General features: G+C 45.3%; 1 protein-coding gene across 3 annotated transcripts in view; it reads right to left on the reverse strand.

The window, feature by feature from the left end:
• LOC133463980 (echinoderm microtubule-associated protein-like 4) overlaps positions 1-18691 on the reverse strand; it is a 54369-nt gene that overhangs the window by 4071 nt on the left and 31607 nt on the right. For all 3 annotated transcript variants that reach the window (XM_061745849.1, XM_061745847.1, XM_061745848.1), the window contains 8 exons: positions 18290-18415; positions 16733-16864; positions 16523-16590; positions 16315-16403; positions 15927-16024; positions 6926-7013; positions 2220-2318; positions 1226-1356 (listed from right to left, as the gene is read on the reverse strand). In XM_061745849.1, coding sequence (XP_061601833.1) covers positions 1226-1356; positions 2220-2318; positions 6926-7013; positions 15927-16024; positions 16315-16403; positions 16523-16590; positions 16733-16864; positions 18290-18415 — 831 coding nt within the window. The remainder of the gene's footprint in view (positions 1-1225; positions 1357-2219; positions 2319-6925; positions 7014-15926; positions 16025-16314; positions 16404-16522; positions 16591-16732; positions 16865-18289; positions 18416-18691) is intronic.

Here is an 18691-nt window from a genome sequence, read left to right on the forward strand (position 1 = left end):
CAAGACGTAGGGCTGTGCGATTAATCGATTTTAAATCTAAATCGGATTTATTAATCAAGACGATGTTAAAAAAAGGAAGCAGCTGCATTACAGACAGAGCTCGTCTAGTCATCTTTGTTTGGCCAAGAAAATTGTAAATGTTGTCACTTTACTAAACTCAAGGAGGATTTACAGGATCTTTCAATTGCACTTCATTCCCAATGGGGACATTTGTTTTCTATTTGTCTTTAAAAATAAAGATAAAATATTTGAAACAATTTATTCCATTGTCTTTTGTAGTTTTACCAAAAAAATCGAAAATCGGGTTTTCAGAGAAAAAAAATCGGGATTTTATTTTTGTCCAAAATCGCCCAGCCCTAGCAAGATGTTTAATTTTACTTATGTGGAAATCTTCTGCAGCTCCTACTCACGTCTCCTGGATCTGGAGTTTTATACTGTATAAAACTGGAAAAAATAAGATGCACGTTGAATGGGTGTACAGACAAATTCTACGCTACACGGGCCCCTTTTTTCTCTTATATTAAGAGGCTTGATTTCCCTGCAGTTCCATAGTAATGTTATTTCTCCTAGTTATGTGCGGATATTTTTATTTTTTATATTTGGTTTATCTTATTTTTTTTATTTACATATGTATATGTTTTACTTGTTTTCACTCTGCCGGATGGATGTGACGATTAGATAGTCTAGTAAGCATCATGGTGTGCGCCAATATGGCGAATAGTCTGGTTAAGAGGATTCCACTGTATTATCTGGTCGAACTGTAGGAAACTTAGTCAAGGCGTATTGTTGATGTTTCTTTTTTTGTTTGTGTGTGTGTTTTCTTTGTTTTTTTTTAGGACTGTTTTTGTTAATGTCCTTTACTTTAGCATTATAAAGTAATAGCATTTGTTCTTACAGAACCAGAACAATGATTGAGAAGCTGAACAGTTCAGGACGGAGCCGTCAACGTCTCAGAACCACGACGGGTCGGAGGTTAAAGGTTAAAGGTCGGAGGTCAAAGGTCACCTTGGGGGTGGAGCAGGGGTAGGAGAACCTGTGGAGGTTAGAGGTTAAAGGTCAGAGGTCAAAGGTCACCTTGGGGGTGGAGCAGGGGTAGGAGAACAGGTGGAAGTTAAAGGAGGTCAGAGGTTAAAGGTCGGAGGTCAAAGGTCACCTTGGGGGTGGAGCAGGGGTAGGAGAACAGGTGGAGGTTAAAGGTCAGAGGTTAAAGGAGGTCAAAGATCACCTTGGGGGTGGAGCAGGGGTAGGAGAACAGGTGGACTTTGCAGAAATCGTCCGCCAGCGCGATCACCTTCCTGTTGTGGGACCTCATGAGGGCGTTGATGTCGGTGCCGTCCGAGCCCTCGGGCCAGACACCTGTGGAGAGAACAGTCGTACAACCATCACAAAACCGTCACAAGACCGTCACACGACCGTCACACGACCGTCACACGACCGTCACACGACCGTCACACGACCGTCACACGACCGTCACACAACCGTCACACGACCGTCACACGACCGTCACACGACCGTCACACAACCGTCACACAACAGTCACACAACAGTCACACAACAGTCACAACCGTCATACAACTGTAGAGGAATTGTGATGGTGATCCTCGCTGTGGGATGGAACTACTGTCATACTTATGTCAGATATTCTTTTACCTTAAGAAGTTTTTGCGCTGTATTAACATACCCTAAGTGTGAGAACTATGTATGTCAAGGAATATGAATAATGATTATTGATCCTTTCAGGATCACAGGGGAGAATGTAGAGGAATTGTTTTTATGTATGTATAGTCATTTGGTTGAAATCTAGCGCTGGGAACTTTCTAATTCAGAAATATGTGTGTGTGTGTAGGTATGTGCGTGTAGGTGTGTGTGTCAGACAAACAGACAGACAGACACACACGCTAGAGGCCTGTTTAGTTTAGAGTTAAAGGCAGAAACTGTCAGATAGGAGCGTAAATGAGACAGGTTGTGCATAGCAGAAAAAGAGTCGGTCACCGGGAAGCCGGCTCTCCTGTGTTTGGTTCTGATTGTAATTCTTGCAATAAAGGCCTGCACAGTATTTGGAGGAAACACCAGCCCAAACCTGACCTGTGTTTTTCTTCAAGTCCATGGATGAAGGAAAAACTTAGACTATGTGGAGTAGGAAAAAGGTCCCGAAAAGGATTTTCTCTACATTTGGCGAGCCAGCCAGGAGAAAGTTAGCGGACTTAGGGTGCACTCACCGAACACGTGGAATCCCAGCACGCAGGTGTACGTGGCCCAGTCGAAGTCCTTGCACTCCGACCGGTTCCGGATCAGTTTACAGCCGTTGGGGACGTCCCCTGGAAACACACCGTAGTATTAGTACTACAGTAGTACTATAGTACTATAGTAGTACTATAGTACTACAAGGAGGATATATAGTACAAATACCAGTAGTAGTACTATAGTAGTACTACAGTAGTACTATAGTAGAAATACCAGCAATAGTACTATAGTACTCCTTGTAGTACTATAGTAGTACTACAAGGAGTACTATAGTACTACAGTATTACTATAGTACAAATACCAGTAATAGTACTATAGTAAAAATATCAACAATCGTACTATACTACAAATACCAGTGGTAGTATAATAGTAGTAGTATAGTACAAAAATCAGTAGTAGTACAGTAGTAGTACTATGTTACAAATACCTGTAGTAGTGCAGTAGTAGTAGTATATTACAAGTACCAGTAGTAGTACTATAATACAAATAATAGTAATAGTACTATAGTAAAAATACCAGTAGTACTACACGTAGTACTATAGTACAGATACAAGCAGTAGTACAGCAGTAGTACTATAGTACAAATACCTGTAGTAGTACTATAGTACAAATAACAGTAGTAGTACAGTACTAGTACTATAGTACACATACCAGAAGTAGAACAATAGTAGTACTATAGTACAAATATCAGTAGTAGTACTTTAGTAGTACTACAAGTAGTAGTTTTAGAAATACTAGTAATACAATAGTAGTACTATAGTACAAATACTAGAAGTAGAACTATAGAACAAATACCATGTACAATACAGTAGTAGTAGTAAAAACTCACCCAAGTAGTAGTGCAGTAGCAGTAGTACAGTACAAATAACAGTAGTATAGTAGTACTATAGTACAAATACCAGTAGTAGTGCATTAGCAATAGTATAGTACAAATATCAGTAGTAATATAGTACAAATAACACTATAGTACAATTAGTAGTAGTACAGTAGTAGTACTATATTCAAAATACCAGTAGTACAATAGCAGTACTATAGTAAATATATCAGTAGTAGTACTGTAGTAGTACTGTAGTACAAATGACAGTACTAGTACTATAGTACAAATACAAGCAGTAGTACTGCAGTAGTACTACAAGTAGTAGTAGTTGTACAAATACTAGTAGTAATACATTAGTAGTACTATAGACAAATAGCAGTAATAGTACTATAGTAAAAATAACAGTAGTAGTACAGTAGTACTACAGTACAAATACCAGTAGTAGTACAGTAGTACAAATACCTGTAGTAGTACAGTAGTAGTACTATACTACAAATAGCAGTAGTAGTACTATAGTAGTACTATAGTACATATATATCAGTAGTAGCACTACAAGTAGTACTATAGTACAAATACCAGCAATAGTACAGTAGTAGTACTATAATACAAATACCAGCAATAGTACAGTAGTAGTATTATAGTACAAATACCAGCAGTAGTACTGTAGTAGTACTACAAGTAGTAGTAGTATTAAAAATACTAGTAGTAATACAATAGTACTACTATAGTAGAAATACCTGTAGTAGTACTATAGTACAAATACCGGCAATAGTACAGTAGTAGTAAAAAAACACCCAAGTAGTAGTACAGTAGTAGTGCAGTAGCAGTAGTATAGTACAAATAGCAGTAATAGTACAGCAGTAGTACTATAGTACAAATACCAGTAGTAGTACTATAGTACAAATACCAGTAGTAGTACAGTAGTAGTAGTAAAAACACCCCAGTAATAGTACAGTGGTAGTACTATAGTACAAATACCAGTAGTAGTACAGTAGTAGTAGTAAAAACACCCCAGTAATAGTACAGTGGTAGTACTATAGTACAAATACCACAGGGATAGAGTGGTACTATAGTAGAAATACCACAGTCTAGTACCCTAGGGAGAGAGGAGGATGGAGGCAAAGCTGATCCATCAGAACCATGGAGATCTCCGTCAGGCCCATCAGGACCATGGAGAGCTCCGTCAGGACCATGGAGAGCTCCGTCAGGACCATCATGACCATGGAGAGATCCGTCAGGACCATGGAGAGCTCCATCGAGACCATGGAGAGTTCCATCGAGACCATGGAGAGATCCGTCAGGACCATGGAGAGATCCGTCAGGACCATGGAGAGCTCCGTCAGGACCATCAGGACCATGGAGAGCTCCGTCAGGACCATGGAGAGCTCCATCGAGACCATGGAGAGTTCCATCGAGACCATGGAGAGATCCGTCAGGACCATGGAGAGATCCGTCAGGACCATGGAGAGCTCCATCGAGACCATGGAGAGTTCCATCGAGACCATGGAGAGATCCGTCAGGACCATGGAGAGATCCGTCAGGACCATGGAGAGCTCCGTCAGGACCATCAGGACCATGACCTACTACTACTACTACTACTACTACTACTACTACTACTACTACTACTACTACTACTACTACTACTACAGTGTCCTAGTTCAGTGTAGTAGTACTGCTGCTACTACTACTACTACTGTGTACTTGTACTGCAGGACTCACAGTAGAGGATCTCGTAGTTCCATGTACCACTACTGTACTAGTACTACAGTAGCGTGTACTTGTACTCACAGTAGAGGATCTGGTAGTTGGATGTACTACATGTACTAATACCACAGTACTTGTACTTGTACTCACAGTAGAGGATCTCGTAGTTCCATGTACCACTACTGTACTACATGTACTAGTACTACAGTACTGTGTACTTGTACTGCAGGACTCACAGTAGAGCAGGGGTTCTTAACCTTTCTGACCTTGGGGCCCAATTTTTTCAGTACAGAGTGGCCCGGGGCCCATTAAATATAAACACTCTATAGCAGGGGTAAGAGGTCCATTTAGAGAAAATTTACTCAAGCGAAGGTCCAGAACATCATAATATATATATATATATATATATATATATATATATATATATATATATATATATATATATATATATATGTATATATATATATATATATGTATATATATATATATATATATATATGTGTGTGTGTGTGTGTGTGTGTATATATTCAAGTAGCCTCATAGTTGTATCAACATCTGCATCTGACTGTTATATTAAAAAAAGTACATATTTGCCAATTAACATGTTTAACTTGAATTAAACATATTTTTTTCTCTTAAAAATAAAGTAGATTTTATTTTATTTTTCAAATGCTATCTTATTTTATTTCTCTACCAGCAGTTTGAATTTCCCCTTTTCTTTGTTAATTGTCTCAACACATTTTTATACTAAATTAATATAAACACATCTTAACAATTTAACAGTTTTGCAGTTTTTCTTTCTTCCGTCTTCCACTTCCACTTTCTGTCGTTCAGTGAGAGAACTGAGCTCTAACTTCTCCTGTCAGGACTTTAAATCTGGGCTGGATGGTGTCAGGTTCTCATATGCATGTGGAGGTGCTCATTGATGAGCCTGGAACGATATTTAGTTTTAATTATGTTCATTGTGGAGAAAGCTGCTTCACAGCTGTATGTGGACCCAAACATGGGCAGGTGTTTTAAGATGGTCAGTTTATTTTTCTGTGACTTCAGTTCAGACTTGAGTGGATATGTTTGATGAAAAACTTTTGTGTTTTGTTTCAGTGGCGTTTCACTTTCGCACTTTGAACGCCACGGTCTCTGATGTATGAGACACTGGTTTTGTCCCAGTGGGAAGACTGAACAGGATGAATTTGTCCATTCCGGGTTGCATATTTAAAAATACAGCGAGCACAAAACTTAGTTTGATTTTACTTTAAGTTATTTACATTAATAAGTTGTCAGGACTCAGTGTGTCGGGTTCATCCGAGCCTGATCAGCTGCGACGGGCACAGCCCGCACCGCAGCTCTCTGGTCGCGCTGCAGCAGTTACTTTCCGATGCTTTTTCGAAAGCCCGAACAGCCCAGTCCAGCAGACACGACAGCCCACGCATCTACATCTACCATCCTTCAGCAGTAACGACGGAGCCCACCGCCCGAGCGGCAGTCTCAGCCGACCTCCCCGGCCGCGGGGCCGCGGGGATAAATGAGCACGCCGCGCTCGCTCGCTCTGGGCGCAGACCCAATTAATCGATCCCTAATCCTGGCGGATCTAAACCTACTCTGTGCAAAATGAAGGATTTTCTCTGTAAATACACACCATTCTCTTACTATTACACGTACAGCTAGCGGAGTGTCTTCTTCTCCTCATTTGGTTGGGAGTTGCTATGCAGTCCCGCGGCCCTCGCGGCCCAAACGTACAAAACTGAAATTTTTTTGGCGGCCCACTAGATGGCGCTCGCGGCCCAAGTGTGGGCCGCGGCCCTATGGTTAAGAATCACTGCAGTAGAGGATCTCGTAGTTCCATGTACCACATGTACTAGTACTACAGTAGCGTGTACTTGTACTCACAGTAGAGGATCTCGTAGTCTCCAGAGTTGGACATGTACTAATACTACAGTAGCGTGTACTAATACTACAGTAACAGTGTACTTGTACTCACAGTAGAGGATCTCGTAGTCTCCAGAGTTGGACATGTACTAATACTACAGTAGCGTGTACTAATACTACAGTAACAGTGTACTTGTACTCACAGTAGAGGATCTCGTAGTCTCCAGAGTTGGACATGTACTAATACTACAGTAGCGTGTACTAATACTACAGTAACAGTGTACTTGTACTCACAGTAGAGGATCTCGTAGTCTCCAGAGTTGGACATGATGAACTTGTTGTCAGGTGACCAGTCCAGGTGAGTGATGTAGCTGGAGTGGCCCTGTGGAGAAGAGAAGGACCAGAATCTTCATCATCATCATCAGTATCATCATCATCTTCATCATCACTAGTATCATCATCATCTTCATCACTACTACCATCATCATCTTCATCATCACTAGTACCATCATTGTTAGAGCCATAATGAAGTTTTCCTTTCACCCTGTATTTTTTGAGTGTCTAATCCCTTTTGTCAGTGTACGCCCTCTGCAGGTGACCTGGTGCGGTGCACTGACTCCCATATAGGGGTTGTCCTTGGGCTTGGTGGAGGAAGCAGGTGCCAGGCGGACACCATTATTGACCTCAGCCATGCTCAGCTCAGCAAACTCATTATTTTGGCATAAAGCCCAGTGTTAAAATTTGTTTTTGTAAAATAAATCATTGTTACACCGCAAGGAATGGATACGTCATCATTGGTTTATTGCTGGAATGCTGCGAGTCAGTTAGAAGTCGGTACCTGTGTTCCATGTGGCAAACATTTCAGACAAAGGAAAGAAGAGGGGTTAATGGACAAACCATCTTTCACTGTTTTTGCCACTTCAAATGTCAATAATGACGCCATGGATCCACGAATGGAGTGGAATTGAAGTGAGCGCTCTAAGGATTTAGTTTGAAATCAAAGAGCTCGCATGGATGCGCTTTCTACACATATACTGAGCTGTGTGTCGGACTGATTGAGGTACGTTCATTTTTCAGTCCTTTTCAAACAAACATTTTTGATGCAATGATTCAACCAAACTTTTTGCTCTGAATACATTTTGAAGGCAACTGGAAAACAAATTCTTTGAGCATTTTTCTCTTTTTTCTGTTTTCATGAATCATGAGTGACAAAATGGAGGAATTGGAGAGCCTGGAGGAACAGGATATGCCTGCTAACATGGATGCAGGTCAGGAACTTGCACGTTTACGCTCATCCCGTGCAGGGAAAATGTCTCATTTAACAAGGAGAATGAACATTATAAACAACCTCATGACAGACCAGGAATTCTTAGAGGAAGTAAAAGGCAACCTCACTAAGATTCATGAATTACTGGACAGTTTCAATGAAGTGAATTCTTCCTATGTAGAAATGCTTGATGATGACTTAAAGAAGGAAGATGATGAACAATGGTTTCAACCCAGAATCAAACAATTGGGCGCTTTCCAAAGTAATGTAAATAAATGGATGTCTATGGTGGAAAAATCTATGGATGGAGCCAGATTGGAGAAAGCCCAGATGGTAACTCCTGAAGCTTCACTTTTAATTGGTAAAGATAGGCCCGAAATAGGCAATACCCAGGATAAGCCTGGAGAATTAAGCCCCATCCATGATAAGCCTGGAAACATAGCCCATACCCAGGATAAGCCTGGTGATATTGGCACTGATGGACAGAGAGGACTAGTAGGTGTCCAGGGGGAGTCCTTTACCCTCCCGGGCCCAGCTGCTGAGTGGAGGCAGAAAAAGGGATCCTCCACATCATCATCCTCTAAAGGCTCCACAAAATCATCATCATCATCCTCACGGCATAGTCTACGCATCAGTGCAGAGGCAGAAAAAGCTGCCTTAATGGTCAAAGCTGCAAAATTGAAGGAAAGGCACGCCATTGAGGAGCAGGAACAAGAGCTGAGAAAAAGAAGAGAAAAACTGGAAATTGACACTGAGCTACAGGCGGCTATTGCAAAGATTGACTATTTAACTGAGGCTGAGGGATCAGAGAATGTTGATGTATTGTCTGCATCGGCACCACTGTTTACATCTGATTCTCAGGTAGTAAGGCCAAAAGATGGAGTTCAGATCCAGTTTCCCCGGCCTGGTTCAGATAAACAATCCATTCCCCTGCCTACTGCCAATGCACAATGGCAGCCCACTCATGATGTTTCCACTGTTGCAACCCATGTTACTCAACCAAAACAATACCAGAATATTCCCCCTTTGTTTATTCCCATTGCTCAGTCACAGCCACCTTTGGCTCCCCCTAGTGCCCAGGTGTCGCAACTACAGCAAACAACAAGTGCTTTTTCTGATGCAGCCCCTATTGTTCATTCACAGCTACAGACCCTGGCCCATGATAGACCTACTCCTACTGTCGCTCGTGTTGCCCAGCCACTTGGCACACAGTCAAGCCCGCCACAATGGCCACTTTCACCTGGCTCTGTTCTGGATCCTAACTCTACCAGAATTCTGGAGAGCCAAAACGAGTTAACAAAGATTCTGATAAAACAGCAACTCCTTTCCACACTCCCACAAGGCACCATCCCAGTGTTTGATGGTCAGGTATTAGAGTATCAATCATTTATAAATTCATTTGAAAACATGGTTGAAAGTAAAACAGATAATACTAAAGACCGGTTACAGTTTCTGATCCAGTATACTAAAGGCCAGGCTCAGAAGCTTGTTAAAAGTTGTGAATACATGACTGCGGACACTGGATACTCTAAGGCCAAAATGTTACTCAAAGAAAACTTTGGAAACGAGTACAAGATTTCATGTGCATACCTGGACAAGGCCCTCTCCTGGCCCCAAATCAAACCTGAGGATGCAAGAGCTCTGCAGGAGTATGCAATGTTTCTCAGGTCCTGTTGCAATGCCATGCAACAGATGGACTACATGGAGGAGTTGGATTCAGTATCCAACATGAGAAACCTTGTACTGAAACTACCATTCAAACTCAAAGAAAGATGGCGCCTCCAGGCCTATGAGCTGCACCAAAGCAGAGGCGCACGGGTTCGAATCCTGGACCTTGTTAGTTTCATTGAGAAGCAGGCCCGTGTTGCCGCTGACCCTATCTTTGGTGACCTTCATTCCGAGAAGCCAACAGCCAGAGGAAAGGCAGATGAGGTAATAGGCAGAGGAAAAGCTAAGCCCCCTACTAAGTCATATCCGTATAAGTCATCCAGTAGTAGTTTTGCCACTAGCATTACTATGACTCAAAATGCAAAGCCTGAACCTCCATGTATATTTTGTAGTCAGCAACACACATTGGAGGTGTGTAGACAGTTCCTAAAGAAAACACATAAAGATAGACTTAATTTCTTAAAGTCAAAAACATTGTGTTATGGTTGTTTTGGCTCAAATCATATGAGTAAACAATGTAAGAATAGACTCACCTGTAAGATATGCAAGTTTTCTCATCCCACTCCCCTGCACATAGACTACAAAGCAAAGATGGCCAAGAATGATGATGAGCCTGCAGCACCCATATGGGGTGCTGTCGAGTCAAATGCCCATAAAGGGGCCGGGAACCAGAATAGTGTGGGATCCACTGTCTCAGTTGATGTTGGCCCTACAATGGCTAAGCAAGCTGTAAAGCCTTCAGCGCCCACAAGGGGTGCCGAAACAGAGTTATGTGCCCACATAGGGGCCATAGAGCAGGAGAGTGGGCTGTCCATAGTCCCAGTCAAGGTTAAAGCAGCCAAAGGTGACAAGATAATACAGGTGTATGCTCTCCTAGACCCTGGATCCACAGCCACATTCTGCTCTGAGAAGCTCACATCCCAACTAGGCCTGAGAGGCAGGAAGAAACAGGTCCTGCTACGCACAATTAATGAGGAGAAAACTGTTGAAACTCAGGTGGTGTCAGGAATTGAGATTTCAACACTGGACAGCGACACTTTCTTACCCCTACCTGCTGTCCTAACCCAGAGTGAAATGCCTGTCACTGCAGTCAGCATCCCAAGGCAAAATGACTTAATGCAATGGGCGTATCTAAGCCATGTCAAACTTCCCCACATCAATGCAAAGGTGGAGCTATTAATAGGAACTAATGCTCCAAATCTATTGGAACCGTGGGAGGTTGTAAATAGCCAGAAGGGGGGTCCCTATGCTGTTAAAACCCTCCTGGGATGGGTTGTAAGTGGCCCTTTAAAGAGCAATGATGACTTTATGCTGAGAGTTACTGCAAACAGAATCTCAGTGGCTAACCTGGAGGAGCTGTTAAAGGCCCAGTACAACCAGGATTTTAGTGAGGTAGCGTCGCAGGAAAAAACAGAGATGTCAAGGGAAGACAACAAATTTGTAGAGATTGCCAATGGGGCTGTCTTTAAAAATGGACAATACAATCTAAAGCTAACTTTCAGGAATGACAGCAGTGAGATGCCCTGCAACCGCCAGATGGCAGAGCACCGGCTGCAGAGCCTTAAAAAGAAAATGGAAAAGGACCCAAACTATAAGGAGGAATATGTTGCATTCATGACGGACATTTTCGAGAATGACTATGCAGAGGAGGTCCCACAGAATGAACTGAAACAGTCACCAGGCAAGACTTGGTACCTACCGCACCATGGCGTGCGTCACCCAAAAAAGAAAAAGCTCAGGGTTGTTTTTGATTGTGCAGCCTCATACCAAGGCAAATCCCTGAACAGTGAGCTATTACAAGGCCCCGATTTGACCAACTCCCTTGTAGGGGTTCTTTTACGATTTCGACATGAACCCATTGGAATCATGGGTGACATTAAGTCCATGTTCCATCAGGTCAGAGTGGACAGGTCTGATGTGGACTACTTGCGCTTCCTGTGGTGGCCACAGGGGGACACCAGCCAAACTCCAAAAGAGTATCGTATGCTGGTGCACATCTTTGGTGCTGTGTCCTCCCCAACCTGCGCAAATTTCACACTCAGAAAAACGGCTGATGATAACAAAAAAAGCTTTTTCCCTCAGGCTGCAGAAACGATACAGCACAACTTTTACGTCGATGACTGTGTAAAGTCAGTAGCCACAGAGTCTGAAGCAATCCACCTAATCAAGGACCTAACCTCACTGTGCCACAAAGGTGGTTTCCAAATCACACAGTGGGTGAGTAACAGCCGTGCTGTTTTGGCCTCCATCCCCCAAGAGCATAGGGCTAAAGAAGTGAGGTCATTGGATCTGGACAGTGACAGCCTCCCAATCGAACGGGCTCTGGGGCTACAGTGGAATGTGGAAAATGACAACTTCCAGTTCAACATCAACCTACCACAAAAGCCTCAGACACGCAGGGGCATTCTCAGCATCGTGAGTTCAATTTTCGACCCACTTGGCTTTTTTGCCCCACTCATTCTCCCAGCCAAGCAATTGCTACAGGAGCTTTGCCAGATAGGTCTTGGATGGGATGAACCTCTACCAAAAGCTGCATCACTACAGTGGAAGGAATGGCTGGACAGTCTGGAACAGGTGCGGCACTTTAAGGTTGCACGCTGTATGAAGCCCGCAGGCTATGGAGCACCAACACATGTCCAGCTACATCACTTCGCGGACGCCAGTGAAAGCGGCTATGGCTCGGTGAGCTATATAAGGCAAGTTAATGCTCAAGGCCTTATTCATGTCACTTTTGCCCTCGGAAAGTCCAGAGTCCTCCCCCTCAAACACATGACAGTGCCACGACTAGAGCTAGCAGCTGCAGCACTAGCAGTAAAAGTGGATAAGATGCTGAGGAGAGAAGTTCACCTGGAATTACATCCCGCAGTCTTCTGGACGGATAGTCAAACAGTACTAAAATACATCGGAAATGATCATGCCAGGTTTAAAACATATGTAGCCAACAGGGTTTCACTAATCCATGACAACACAGAGCTATCCCAATGGAGGTTTGTAGGCACAAAGGAAAATCCTGCGGATGATGCCTCCAGGGGGCTAAATGCAGTCAAATTCATGGTGCAGAGGAGATGGATCTACGGCCCTGATTTTTTGTGTAAACCTGAGGACAGCTGGCCTGAGGAGAAGGCCTTGGTCTGTAAGTCATTACAAGATGACCCAGAGGTCAGAAAACCCACTTCAGTGTTCACCACAGTGGTGAAAGAAACCCCCACACACCAACTGATTTCCCACTACTCTGACTGGAAAAGGCTGGTGAAAGGAGTGGCATGGTACCTCAAGCTAATAAAAATTTTGTTGCTTATCTCCAAAAAACGTCAAGAGATTTTCACAGGCCACGCCCCCACCCGCTCAGTCAACCGGAAACTGAACACAGAGCTTGACACCTTTAAGGCTACATTTGGTGGACAGTCCATTTCAGTGGAGGATATGACGCAGTCAGAAAGGTCAGTCATTGCCTACGTTCAGAAACAGCATTTCCCAGTGGAAATGGAAACACTGGCAGCAACTCCGCCCAGTGTGCCAAAAAATAGCAAGATCTGGAGGCTAGACCCAATCTTGGAGGACGGTGTCATAAGAGTAGGCGGCCGGCTACACAGATCCGCTATGCCTGCTGAAAGTAAACATCCTTGCATCCTCCCCAAAGATGCACATGCCTCAATTCTCATTCTAAGAGACATTCATCAGCGCTCCGGACATAGTGGCAGAAACCACATGCTTTCAGAGCTCCGGAAGCACTACTGGATGATAAAAGGAAACGCAGCAGCACGGAGAATTATTTCAAAGTGTGTTGTTTGTCGACGAGTAAGAGGCAAAACAGGAGAACAAAAAATGGCAGATTTGCCTCTGGAAAGAATTCTACCCGACTTGCCACCCTTCACCAATGTCGGCGTGGACTACTTTGGCCCGATAGAGGTGAGGAGAGGAAGAAAAAGGGTCAAAAGGTATGGAGTCTTGTTCACATGTATGGTTACCAGAGCCGTACACTTGGAAGTTGCATACTCGCTTGACACAGACTCCTGCATTAATGCTATAAGGAGATTTTGTTGCAGGAGAGGACAGGCACGCCACTTTCGTTCGGACCGAGGCACAAATCTGGTGGGTGCCCAGGCTGAGCTAAAGACTGCCTTAAAATCCCTGGATGGAGAGAAAATCCAAAATAGTCTGCTACCCAACATGATTCAATGGAGCTTTAATCCCCCAGCGGCATCCCACCATGGCGGAGTCTGGGAAAGACTGATACGTTCCGTCCGCCAGGTGCTCAACTCCACTCTCAAAGAGCAGACTATGGATGATGAGGGCCTACAAACCATCTTCTGTGAGGTAGAGGCAACCCTCAACAACCGCCCCCTCTCCACTGTCTCTTCCGATCCTCATGATGTAGAGCCGCTAACCCCAAACCACCTACTCCAACTTAGAACACAACCCGTCCTACCCCCAGGATCATTTCAGAAATCTGATCTCTACGCCAGACGCCGCTGGAAACAGATCCAGTATATGGCTGATTTGTTCTGGCAAAGATGGACAAAAGAGTACCTTTTGCTACTACAGGAGAGAAAGAAATGGGGTATGGTGAAGAGGAACCTAAATGTTGGAGATATAGTTCTGGTGGTGGACCCCACGGCTCCACGGGGATCCTGGCCGTTGGGTAGGGTGTTGGAGACAAGGCCAGACGCAAAGGGGTTGGTCCGCTCAGTGAGGCTCAAAACAAAGACCTCCATCCTGGAGAGGCCCATTACAAAGTTGTGCCCCATCCTAGAAACTGAGTGACTGGTCTTCACCCAGCCTGTCAGTAATGTATATACTTTATTTTTTACTTTTCCATTTATAATATGGCTCCTATTTCATTTACATTCATTGGGTAATTGTCTCTTTGGAGAGCAATTAGGGGCCGGGGTGTTAGAGCCATAATTAAGTTTTCCTTTCACCCTGTATTTTTTGAGTGTCTAATCCCTTTTGTCAGTGTACGCCCTCTGCAGGTGACCTGGTGCGGTGCACTGACTCCCATATAGGGGTTGTCCTTGGGCTTGGTGGAGGAAGCAGGTGCCAGGCGGACACCATTATTGACCTCAGCCATGCTCAGCTCAGCAAACTCATTATTTTGGCATTAAGCCCAGTGTTAAAATTTGTTTTTGTAAAATAAATCATTGTTACACCGCAAGGAATGGATACGTCATCATTGGTTTATTGCTGAAATGCTGCGAGTCAGTTAGAAGTCGGTACCTGTGTTCCATGTGGCAAACATTTCAGACAAAGGAAAGAAGAGGGGTTAATGGACAAACCATCTTTCACTGTTTTTGCCACTTCAATCATAATGATCCTCAGCTGATATAATGATCCTCAGCTGATATAATGATCCTCAGCTGATATAATGAGCGTATACCACGGCCTGTCGGGATGACTGTGAGATTAATCAAACTTCTGAACTAGTTAGTCCTTATGAAACTATTAGAATCAGCTTATTAGGTCAGCTTAGAAAGCTGCCTGTTTTCCACATGCCTGTCACATGTTAACAGACGACAGGGCAGCCCTTCCTGAGTTCTGTCAGGGGAGCCGACGGTCCCACAACTGTCTCATTGTTAGCCTGGACCATCTGTTAAAGACCCCCATGAGAGTTCCTGTTTTAGTTCAGGAAGACATTGACCTATGTGACCCGCTGCTTTTAAAGACTTTAACTGAAGATGTCTGTTTCACAATCTTTGACCTCTTTAACTGAAATGTCACATGTCACACGTGTGACCTTTTTAACCTCGATGTCTGGTACCTCCGTATGTGTTTTCTTCCAACTGTCCATTGTTTACCCTAAATGGCCATTTCCTGTCACAGTTTCTCAATAAAAGCATCATGCAGGAAGAGCATGTGGGGAGAGGAGCTGAGGAATTCTCGAACGAGGGCCACATTGCCCTGCAGCTCCTCTGCAGCTCCTCTGCTGCTCTCCCTCCTTCTGCAGAAGTGCGCTCAAACTATTCCAAGTCGGTCTCTGTGTCTTTCCTGGTTATTCATTTATTATTGTTGATTAGGGACCCAACAATGACTTGCATTTTTTCCCTGCCATTTTGAGAGTGAATTTTTTCAACACCAGCACACCCGTATGGTTCAACGGGTTGAGCAGGCGACTAAACCTTCCCCTGTACACGACACGGGTTTGATTCCAGTCGAGGCAAATGTTGCCTCCACTTCCTACGTGTCTGTCTTTCACTGCGACGTCAAATAAAGTCCAAGAGCCGCATGACACCGAGCAAAGAGCCGTATGGTTGGTAGACCAGGTTCTGTACTGGACCAGGTTCTGTACTGGACCTCGTTAGCTTCAGTTAGCCTCGTTAGCTTCAGTTAACCTTGTTAGCTTCAGGAAGAGGAAATACTCACAGTGCACTTGCCGCTGCGGCTGTACTTGCGTCCGCGCTCCGAGACGTTGTAGAGGTAAATGAAGTTGTCGTGGGATCCGACGGCCAGCAGGCTGCCATCTGCAGAGAGAGGTGCATGCTGGGTAACTGCTGACCAGGTGCATGCTGGGAATCTGCTAGCAGCCCAGATGCATGCTGGGAATCTGCTAGCAGCCCAGGTGCATGCTGGGAATCTGCTAGCAGCCCAGATGCATGCTGGGAATCGGCTGACGTGGTTGTGAATGTTAGCTTATGAACGTTAGCTTATGAACGTTAGCTCATGAACGTTAGCTCATGAACGTTAGCTCATGAACGTTAGCTCATGAACGTTAGCTCATGAACGTTAGCTCATGAACGTTAGCTCCACCCACCGACGGAGAAGCGCATGACGGACAGCTGCTCGTTGCCGTCGGTGTGAATCCCAACCAGGTCCGTGGTCTCGGCGTCCAGAACGAACCACCTGGAACAGAGAGAACCGGTTAGAACTGGTTAGGAACAACTGGAACCACCTGGAACAGAGAGATAGGACCGGTTAGAACCAGTTAGAGCCTCCCTGACCCCCCCTCAAGGTCCACCAACCTTCCAGAGTGCGTTCCTATGGCGACCACGGCTCCGCTGGGATGGAAGTCTGCACAGTGTCCGTGTTCCTGGACAGAGAGAGACACGTCAGTCTGGACCGTTACCTGGACACCTGTCCACCTGCCCCCACCTAACCCAGACCCCCCACCTACTACCCCCCCGACCCCCCCAGGTTACACCCCCCCCCCACCTCCAGGTAACCCCCCCCACCTCCAGGGCCCGGCTCCACTGCAGGCTGTGATTGGACGAGTCCCACAGACAGACCAGCCGGTCCTGGGCGCAGGTCAGGAACATCTGCCTGGACGGGTGGCAGGCCAGGCCCCACAGCTCGTCCGTGTGTCCCTGAAGGCATCACAGAGAAGAGACGTTAGTACTAGTGTCCCTGAAGGCCCCACAGCTCGTCCGTGTGTCCCTGAAGGCATCACAGAGAAGAGACGTTAGTACTAGTGTCCCTGAAGGCATCACAGGAGAGAGACGTTAGTACTAGTGTCCCTGAAGGCATCACAGGAGAGAGACGTTAGTACTAGTGTCCCTGAAGGCATCACAGGGAAGAGACGTTAGTACTAGTGTCCCTGAAGGCATCACAGGAGAGAGACGTTAGTACTAGTGTCCCTGAAGGCATCACAGGAGAGAGACGTTAGTACTAGTGTCCCTGAAGGCCCCACAGGAGAGACATTAATCCTGTCATCATGTCATCATGATGTCATCATGAATCTTCTTCCGGCTCTCGACGAAGGCGGACGCCTTTTCCACTCCTCTCCCTTATCTATCTGTCCTGCTACTGCTTCTTTGTCTCGTCTTCAGAGTCTCTCCTTCTCACTCTTTTCCCAAACTCTACAATCATGGAATTGATTAACTGGTCTCTCAGCACAACCAGAAGTCAGGGGGTTAGGGAGCCCTCCTGCCCCCATGGGACATTTTTTTCTGGATACACAATGGATTCCTGGAAACATTGGAAACCGTTGTGTCTCAAGATTCTGACTGTCGAGGAAGTTGAAGACGCTTCATAATTGGATTAATGATAGCAGGATTTCTCTTGATCGGAGGAGGGGGATTCCTGGTCTACCGACAAACGCGTAAGTCGTCGACAGCTGTTCTGGCTCTTTCAGAGCTGCCAGACGTGGCTGAAGGATCAAGCAAGGTGATCAACACTCAGACTTTAACACTGGGGGAGCAAAGCCGTAAGCTGGATGTGATTCTTGAACAGAATCTCAGGTTAGCGGCGTCTTTGAGCTCATTGGTAAGATGGGTAAGACCTTGGAGAAGTTGGAAGCTCGGCTTGGCGGGAATTGATCACAAATTCGTCTGATTGGAGTCGCCATTGATGAACCAGAGACTGAAGACAGACGGAAAATTACTGAGTCTGTCTGTTTTCAATATAATTGTTGATTCTATAATCTGGCCTTGACAGGGCGGTTTTTGGCCGATCGCTCTGGTCACAATCTCCCTGGTGGAATGTAAACAAGGTGACTCTGTCCCCACTAACCCTCCCCTCTCAGGAACACCTGTGGACCTGGATCAGAACTGACCGAGCCGTCTGATAACATCAAGGACATTTGGCTGAGGAGCAGCTCTGAGCGGAGTTCACGGACTTACCGCTACACACACACTTGATATACCGATAAACACACACAATTCCCTCAACTCAACGCCTTCCTCGGCTCCTCCCTCTTATCAGCCCCCCCCCCCACAGTCTCCGGGTTTCGAGCGCCAGACGGCGATCACTTGGAAGTACTGTGCATGATGTCATCATGACGTCGTCCTCACCTGCACCTCCACCAGGAAGCCGTCGTTGAAGGTTCCTCTGAGGATGAAGTTCCTGGACGTCCCCACCAGGAACTCGTCCCCCTTCCCCTCGGACACGGCCCTGATGGTCCCGTACTGGTCCGGAACCTGCAACCAGAACCACAACCGTTTAGACTGATGGTCCCGTACTGGTCCGGAACCTGCAACCAGAGTCAGCACGTTTAGACACGATGCTCGGGGGCCGGGGCTAGTCCAGGTCGTGGTTACGTTCATGTCCCGGGTCAGGGTTAGAGTCTGAGGGAAGCAGTTGCCGTGGTTACCTCGATGTCCCGGGTCAGGGGTCAGGGTTATGGTTAGGGAGATGGAAGGAGGCGGTTGCCGTGGTTACCTCGATGTCCCGGGTCAGAGGTCAGGGTCAGGTCA

This window comes from Cololabis saira, chromosome 17 (assembly GCF_033807715.1).
Source record: "Cololabis saira isolate AMF1-May2022 chromosome 17, fColSai1.1, whole genome shotgun sequence".
Classification (NCBI taxonomy): Eukaryota; Metazoa; Chordata; class Actinopteri; order Beloniformes; family Belonidae; genus Cololabis; species Cololabis saira.